Source organism: Engystomops pustulosus, chromosome 6, assembly GCF_040894005.1.
Source record: "Engystomops pustulosus chromosome 6, aEngPut4.maternal, whole genome shotgun sequence".
Classification (NCBI taxonomy): domain Eukaryota; kingdom Metazoa; phylum Chordata; class Amphibia; order Anura; family Leptodactylidae; genus Engystomops; species Engystomops pustulosus.
The window spans coordinates 157,914,734-157,923,258 of NC_092416.1; the positions used below are offsets into that span (position 1 = coordinate 157,914,734).

The 8,525-nt window shown below is 46.1% G+C and overlaps 1 protein-coding gene across 1 annotated transcript; it reads left to right on the forward strand.

The window, feature by feature from the left end:
- Positions 1-767: 767 nt before the first annotated feature.
- Positions 768-5,275, forward strand: SNRPB (small nuclear ribonucleoprotein polypeptides B and B1). Its single transcript, XM_072112038.1, has 7 exons — positions 768-924; positions 2,831-2,982; positions 3,070-3,181; positions 3,267-3,419; positions 3,734-3,869; positions 4,045-4,173; positions 5,119-5,275. The coding sequence occupies exons 1-7, from the start codon at positions 922-924 to the stop codon at positions 5,154-5,156; spliced, it is 723 nt and encodes a 240-aa protein (XP_071968139.1). The 5' UTR covers positions 768-921; the 3' UTR covers positions 5,157-5,275.
- Positions 5,276-8,525: the final 3,250 nt, after the last annotated feature.

Consider the following 8,525-nt stretch of genomic DNA (forward strand, 5'->3'; position numbering starts at 1 on the left):
AAACAATCAATGCTGTGTAGAACCTGAGAGAGCGACATCTTAGTGTTACCAATACCGATACTTCCCACCCCCGCTGTAGTTTGTACATTCTCCCGTTTTTCACCTCCCGTTGCTGATGTTCAAGCATCCACACATCTTAAGCAAAGCTTCCAGGCTGGCACCGGGATGATACTCTGCATACCGATCTGGGGCGTAACTTGAGGGGGTGCAGAGGTTGTGATTGCACCTGGGCCCAAGAGGCTTAGGGGGCCCTTATGGTGTCACTTTCCCATATGAGAAGACTATTACTAAAAAACATACATTATAGTTGGGGCCCTGGCACAGACTTTGCACTGGGGCCCATCAGCTTCAAGTTACGCCACTGATACAGATGGCATATAGATGGGTAGTCTTAGGCTGTACACACATGTGAGGGCGCAAAAGTGTTCAAAATGGGTATTATGAGGAAAAAGAAGGGGTATTATGAATTTTGGGGGCAAAAGAAAGGGATGGTAGTAGAAGTGGGGGGAATTATAATTGAGGGGTCAACAGAAAAGGGGGTATATTTTATATGGTGAGTAGGGGGCTACATTGTGGAGTATTATATATTGGGTACAAACAGGGAAATAATACCAATTAGGGGAAATTGGATATTAAAAAAATAACTAAATAAATAGGTTGTTTTGCACCTCAGGTAAATCACATCACATCACTGCAACAGTTGGAACTCCATCTGTCTGTAGTGCACTGAGCGGCGGGCAGGGGGCGCTCTCTCCCGGAAGTAGCGCTCACGCTGGTCGCTGTGTTGTACGTATAGGCAGCGCGCGGCTTCCGGTTACTGCACTACTTCCGGTATAAAGAGCGCCGCTGGAGAGCGTCTCCCAGGCGCAATTTTTTCATTCTTTGGATCGGCCGTGAATCCGCGGCATCCAGGTTGCAGCCATGGTGAGTACGGGCCGGGCGGGTGCCGGCGGCCATAGCCTCTCAGGGAGTGCTGGTATTTCATGTGTGTGGTGGATGGGGACTGTGCACTACTCAAAGGCACCGGTGTCCCGCTTCCCGCCATTGTACCGGAGCCCCGTGTAGTGACCTGGCTCCTATGCGTTACCAGGCGTTGCCCTCTCCTCTGCTCAGGTCAAGGTTAGGCGCAATGGCTTCAGCCTTGGGGTCACTGCCCAGAGATTGCAGATGGGTCTCTGTATTACAAGGAGTGGGAACAATGGCTGCTCTATAGGGTGAGGCTCCTGTATGGAGTATGTTCCGTGTATAATTACCATGTAGCCGATGAGTCCTGTGTATTGAGGAGCCTGCCACTGTGGAAGATGTGACCCCAGTACTCTCTACTAGTAGTCATATTTCACGCTGTAGTGATGCACATGGCTTATTCCTGTAGTAAGGGGGTATCACAAGTTGTGAAGATGTGGTGGGGGGGCTTTTGTCTGGGACCCTCAACGATCAGAGCGTTTCCTCTCCATGAATGGATGTGCAGGGCCTGTAAGCATCATGCAGCTCCTTTGTCCTGGTGCCTATAGGCTCTGTTACACTGGTGTTGAGCTGGATACATCACCATCCACAACAGATGTAATACATGGGAAGGGGCAGCAGGCACAGTGTATATATGGAGGATATTTCAGTGTATACATCTGCTGGGCGTAGGTGGGATACTTGGTAGAATGTCCACCATACTTGTGGTGAATTATCAAACAACCTGCAGCAGATAACATCAAGTAGAGGAGATTGGTCAATGAAAATCTGCCATCAAAATGAAGCCTGATAAACCTGGGATATTAACTATGGAGATATATAATATATTTCTATCAAAGTCCTTCCTTCTAAAATCAGCTTTCCTAACAAGCAAGAAATGATTCAACTTCCCAACCTGTTACACTGTGCAGAAGCACTACTTTACAGTGTAATAACTTATGTAGCTACAGCAGTGTCCTCTTGTGAAGACACATATGCCTTTCTGACTCATTAGCATAATTTTAAAGCTGATTTTAGGAGGCCTTGGATAACAAGTAAAGATTGCCAGGGTCTATGAGTGTCCCTGGTTTATCATGATGAATTTTGAAGGTAGATTTTCCCTTTAACCTCTAATCTTTCAAAAACCCATAACTCTTTTCCTGTGTACGCCACTGAATGAGAGCGTGTTATCTAATTAACAAATGATACTTTCTAGTACTGATGTATAATATTCCATACTGTGTACTAGGAAACTAGAGAAATTTCAAATGCAGTGAAACTAAGACAACCCATTTGTCACTTTTCTTGGCCTTTGTTTTTATGGCTTTCATTGTGCGCTCCAAATGACACCTCCCCTTTATTTTTTTTGGGTTGTTGCGCTGAGATGGTAAATTTGTATAGGTTTTAGTAGCCGTGAGCACTTTTCATGCACCATGTTGGGGAATGTCATTGTGTGGAAAAGGGTTTAAAGGTATTGTACCAAATTTGCATAATATCCTTGATGAGGGGAGAAGGGGGTCTTTGTGGAGATCGGTGCAGTGGCAGGTTGCGTCCTGCTGCTCCATTCAGTAGTACAAGTGCAGGAGATTGGTATTGATGGAGCAGCCAGACCACACCAGTCACCTTGTTATACCCTATCCCTGTGGCTGGGGGATAGCCTCTAAAATAGGGGCTATCCCTTTAATGACTGACCTGCAATACCAAGCAATAATGTTTGGCTGTGCTCTTCATGGGTGGGTTATGGTTTGTGTAGCTCCTGGTATCCCATTAGAGAATGACCAGGGTTGGTGTATCCTGGCTACTGCTGTATAATGTGCCCTCCTGTCTGAATGGTTGTGTCATGGAGTCCAGTTAATGTGTTAACCTATATCTTTGTCTTTTCTCTCAGACGGTGGGAAAAAGCAGCAAGATGCTGCAGCACATTGACTACAGGATGCGATGCATTCTGCAGGATGGCCGCATCTTTATAGGAACCTTCAAAGCCTTTGACAAGCACATGAACCTCATCCTGTGTGACTGCGATGAGTTCAGGAAGATCAAGTAAGTGTCGGAGTGGGGTACGGATCCTGTCTAATTGGTGAACTGGAGTACTGATCCATGATGACCACAAACCTTCTTTCTTCTTAGGCCTAAGAACTCCAAACAGCCCGAACGTGAAGAGAAGCGAGTACTGGGTCTGGTATTACTCCGGGGAGAGAACCTGGTGTCCATGACTGTTGAGGGGCCACCACCAAAAGATGTAAGACTCCATAGTGACTGTGTAGCCAGAATTGTGGGACACTTACCACTGGAATACTAATAGTATGTTTTACTCTTTGATCTAGACTGGTATTGCAAGGGTGCCATTAGCCGGAGCAGCTGGAGGACCAGGAGTTGGCCGTGCAGCTGGAAGAGGTGTTCCCGCTGGGGCTCCCATGCCACAAGCACCTGCTGGTTTAGCTGGACCGGTTAGGGGTGTTGGAGGACCATCTCAACAGGTGAGCTCAAGACCCAAAAATCATCTCTACTAGATATGAGGCTGGGAAGACTGTTCTCCAGCCTTACAGGATTATAGGTGGGTTTTGCCACTTGTTTAGCACCGGTCTAAGTTGGACTTTAGTACCTTCTTCCCCCATACATGCTTTGCTTTAAGGGTTTAGTTTTGGGATATGTTGTAAATTGCCTCCTTGGCGATACTGGGTGTCTATGTTGAGGTTAAGATGTATGATGGCTGTAAATTGAAGGGTCACATGGAACTACCTCCTGTACTTGTAAGTAATGATTTCATTGCTTGTATTTGTCACTTTTATAGGTAATGACTCCCCAAAGTAGGGGTAATGTTGCTGCTGCGGCAGCTGCAGCCACGGCTAGTATTGCTGGCGCCCCAACACAGTATCCAGGAGGCCGTGGAGGTCCACCACCCATGGGCAGAGGAGCGCCACCACCAGGTATGTGCAGGCACTGCCCAACTTTCACTTGTGAGGGTTGGATCAATGATGAAAATCCTCAGTCTGATGATTCTGATGAATAATCAAGCAGGATTACACTGAGATCTCATCAAATTTATAAGATTAATGCATGTCTATTTGAGGTATAGCGCTCATCTTCTGTATCTTATTGTAGGTATGATGGGACCCCCTCCAGGCATGAGACCACCTATGGGTCCCCCAATGGGTATGCCCCCAGGCAGGGGAGGCCCTATGGGTATGCCACCACCACCAGGCATGAGGCCACCACCTCCAGGAATGCGAGGTAAGAATTATTATGGTTGGTATGGAAATGTATTTTGCTGAAGTGAACCATTGGTTATATTTCATGATTTAGGAGGTGTATTTTAAGAGAATACTTTGAAAAATCGTTTAAAAACCAAACCAGGCACTGACTGGTAATCTTTTGTTTGTTATCCATGGCCTCCAACCCTGCCAATGAGCCTTTTGGGTTCTTGTGGTGGCAATGGAGCCCCTCTGTGCTGCAGGTCTGCAGGCATACTGTCTAGCCCTCCTTCTGCCTAATATAATCTAACAGCAGAGGAAGTTTCAGAGCAGTGTAACAGCCTGTCATGCTGCAGCACAGAGGGGCATTTTAAAAGCTACTCTTTATAAGGAAGTTGGTGCCAGGATCTGAGTAAGTGCCATTGTTTTGAACAACCTCTAAATTAGGAATTGTATAGTTCATGGACAGCACTTGAAGGGAACCTGTCATCCTATTTTACCCCATTGATCTCACAGCCCATGTAGTAGGGTATGGAATGTCCTTCCTAAAATTTCTTCTGTGATAGCTCGCCATTGCCTAGTGACAAACACACGTGAAGTCATTTTGCCAGCAATACCTGGAAACATGCATTCAATGTCTTGTTAGATAAGTATCTCCCCTTTGAGATCTCATCAGGCTTGTGGATCTGTCTGCTACAGAACCAGAGATACAGAAAATTTTGAAAAATGAAGCTGGATTTGTATTTAAATCCAAAATCTAGTTGTGATTATTTAATGGCACCAAAACATGTTTATAGGTGTTGTAGTAGGGTGGGGGGTTGTCTGAAGTGGTGATTCTTGGCCTCTAAGCTTGACTCTTGGGCAAATATGGCCCTTATTTTTCATACCCTGAGGGGCTGATAGTTTAATGGTGTAAAATCTGGTGACATTCCCTTTAACTATAGGTTAATTTTGCTATAGTAACATCCTTTAATCTTCTTTCTAGGTCCTCCACCTCCCGGCATGAGGCCGACACGGCCCTGATCCCCGCTGCTTCATGACTTCCCCTGTTCATTCTCACATGGAACTGTTCTGGTTAAATGTTTTGTAACTTTTATTTTCTATGTAAATTGAGTTTTTAATAAAGAAATAAACTATCTCCATCTTGGTGGCTTTTTATTCATGATTTAAACATTTACTTGGTCATGAACATGTCTTATAAAGTAGACCAGAATCTGTAGGGCTTGTTGTGCTACTTGTAGGGTTAGCCTAGATCTAATGTTGAAGGAAAGGTGTCCATGTTAGTAGGTAAAAGGTTGAACTCTGCAAATACTTGTGATAACTGGTTGTACAGCTTAGTGGTGTCTGACATACTGCAATGTGAGAGTTGAATTTAATGCAGCAAATCTATTAAATTTTAAAACTTGACAACCCCTTTAACACCTATTACACACCAGCTCAGGTCATACACCCTTGCCCTGTATCTTCCAAGTGCCCTCAGTCAGTGCAGTGTTCATGTGACCTGTGTGCAGCACTGACCCCCTTTAAACCCCTTCACTACCAGTCAGCTTAAATATACATTGGCCAGTTGTAACTGGGGAGGGTTGAGGGACTGAGCCTTCTGCAAACATGGTGGGGCATCAGTATTGCACAGCTGCTGTGAAGTGCCTGTTGGGTGCCATGGTTGAACCTGACTGCAGCAGTAAACTCTGCTGATGGGCACCCTGTAATGTGTTGCTCGGTACGGTGAGCACATGTACTCAACTTGCCATGGCCATGTGGCTCTATTCTCCATGCAGAGGGGCAAGCAGTGCTCGCTCCTCCTCGGTGCACCTGTACAGTGCCAGGGGGGCACACATTATATATGGCTCCCATACCAATCATACAGAAGTGACTAGACCCCTATGGATTAATTACCACAGGGGAGGTTTTATATTAAGCTTAATATCATTGTTTATATAATCCTTCCTGGGCTGAACATGGGGTTTGCCGTGCGCTCTACCTTCTTTAAAGGGGTTTTCCCACATAGAAAAGTTAGGCCCTATCCCGTGTAAAGGGCCTAACTTGCTTATCATTGCGGGGGGGTGTACTCAGTGCTGTCTGTTGGACTCCATCGCTCCGTCAGACTAATGGAGCAGATGACCGTTCATGACGATTCTGTTCCATTCATTTCTTAAGTCATGCATTTCTTAAATGGCACCTACCACCACGAATCTACCTATAAAGGTAGATCGGGTGGTAGGTGGATGTATGGGACGTGAGGATAGCCCTTTTTAGAGCTAATCCTCACGTCCCCGCTAGCGTAGCATAAACTTTATTGCCCTAATATGTAAATTTTATTAAGCGGCTACTGGGGCGTGGAGTAGCCGGACACGAGGCTACACGGCGCGGCTACTCCACGCCCCAGTAGCCGCTTTCCCCCGCCTACCCTGTGATCTTCGGCGCGCAGCTCCTGGCAGCTGCGCGCCCTCGTCCAAGAAGCCGGAGTTCTGCGCATGCGCAGTAACTCGGCCTCGTTCCCAAGATCGCGCATCCTCGGGCCTGCGCTCTGGTAATCTAAAAAGTGCTATCCTCACGTCCCATACATCCACCTACCACCCGATCTACCTTTATAGGTAGATTCGTGGTGGTAGGTTCCCTTTAAGTCAAACCCCCTTGTTTTTGCAATTTGCGGGGGTCTCAGCAAGTTAGGCCATATCCCATCCATAGGGCCTGACTTGTGATATTGATATTGTCAGGTACCTATAGTTTACAGCCAGCTCTGGCAGTCCCTTCATTTACAAGCTTTCAATACAGATTTCTAGCAACAGAAACAAGATGACTACAAGGAGCTCACTTACTGATAGATCCAGGCACCATGACACTGGTAATCTACTTACGGTATATTTGTTATCCCTGATTCTTCCTTCTAAACTCTAGTTGTAATTAAAAGTTAAAACTAATCAGCCTGCCCTGAGTACACTACATTGGCAGACTAGACACCCCCCCCCCCCCCACCTGATCCATTCCCTCCCCCTCTATTATTCCCTCTTTCCTACCCTACCCCACAGTTTGAGTTTAATTTTATTTGGCTTCTGTAATTGCATCTGCTCTGTGCATCTAAACATACATCAAATGCTCTAACTATATATATCTATCTCTATATACACTCACCGGCCACTTTATTAGGTACACCTGTCCAACTGCTCGCTAACACTTAATTTCTAATCAGCCAATCACATGGCGGCAACTCAGTGCATTTAGGCATGTAGACATGGTCAAGACAATCTCCTGCAGTTCAAACCGAGCATCAGTATGGGGAAGAAAGGTGATTTGAGTGCCTTTGAACGTGGCATGATTGTTGGTGCCAGAAGGGCTGGTCTGAGTATTTCAGAAACTGCTGATCTACTGGGATTTTCACAACCATCTCTAGGGTTTACAGAGAATGGTCCGAAAAAGAAAAAACATCCAGTGAGCGGCAGTTCTGTGGGCGGAAATGCCTTGTTGAGGTCAGAGGAGAATGGGCAGACTGGTTCGAGCTGATAGAAAGGCAACAGTGACTCAAATCGCCACCCGTTACAACCAAGGTAGGCAGAAGAGCATCTCTGAACGCACAGTACGTCAAACTTTGAGGCAGATGGACTACAGCAGCAGAAGACCACACCGGGTGCCACTCCTTTCAGCTAAGAACAGGAAACTGAGGATACAATTTGCACAAGCTCATCGAAATTGGACAGTAGAAGATTGGAAAAACGTTGCCTGGTCTGATGAGTCTCGATTTCTGCTGCGACATTCGGATGGTAGGGTCAGAATTTGCCGTCAACAACATGAAAGCATGGATCCATCCTGCCTTGTATCAACAGTTCAGGCTGGTGGTGGTGGTGTCATGGTGTGGGGAATATTTTCTTGGCACTCTTTGGGCCCCTTGGTACCAATTGAGCATCGTTGCAATGCCACAGCCTACCTGAGTATTGTTGCTGACCATGTCCATCCCTTTATGAGCACAATGTACCCTGTAACATCTGATGGCTACTTTCAGCAGGATAATGCGCCATGTCATAAAGCTGGAATCATCTCAGACTGGTTTCTTGAACATGACAATGAGGTCACTGGACACAAATGGCCTCCACAGTCACCAGATCTCAATCCAATAGAGCATCTTTGGGATGTGGTGGAACGGGAGATTCGCATCATGGATGTGCAGCCGACAAATCTGCGGCAACTGTGTGATGCCATCATGTCAATATGGACCAAAATCTCTGAGGAATGCTTCCAGCACCTTGTTGAATCTATGCCACGAAGAATTGAGGCAGTTCTGAAGGCAAAAGGTGGTCCAACCCGTTACTAGCATGGTGTACCTAATAAAGTGGCCGGTGAGTGTATGATTCACTTGACTCTCAATAAAGGAATTAAAAAAAAAAAATCAGCCTGGCG

Coding starts and splice junctions, on each gene's coding strand:
- SNRPB (XM_072112038.1), top strand. Junction 2,983..3,069: donor GATGAGTTCAGGAAGATCAA/GTAAGTGTCGGA, acceptor CTTTCTTCTTAG/GCCTAAGAACTCCAAACAGC. Junction 3,182..3,266: donor AGGGGCCACCACCAAAAGAT/GTAAGACTCCAT, acceptor TCTTTGATCTAG/ACTGGTATTGCAAGGGTGCC.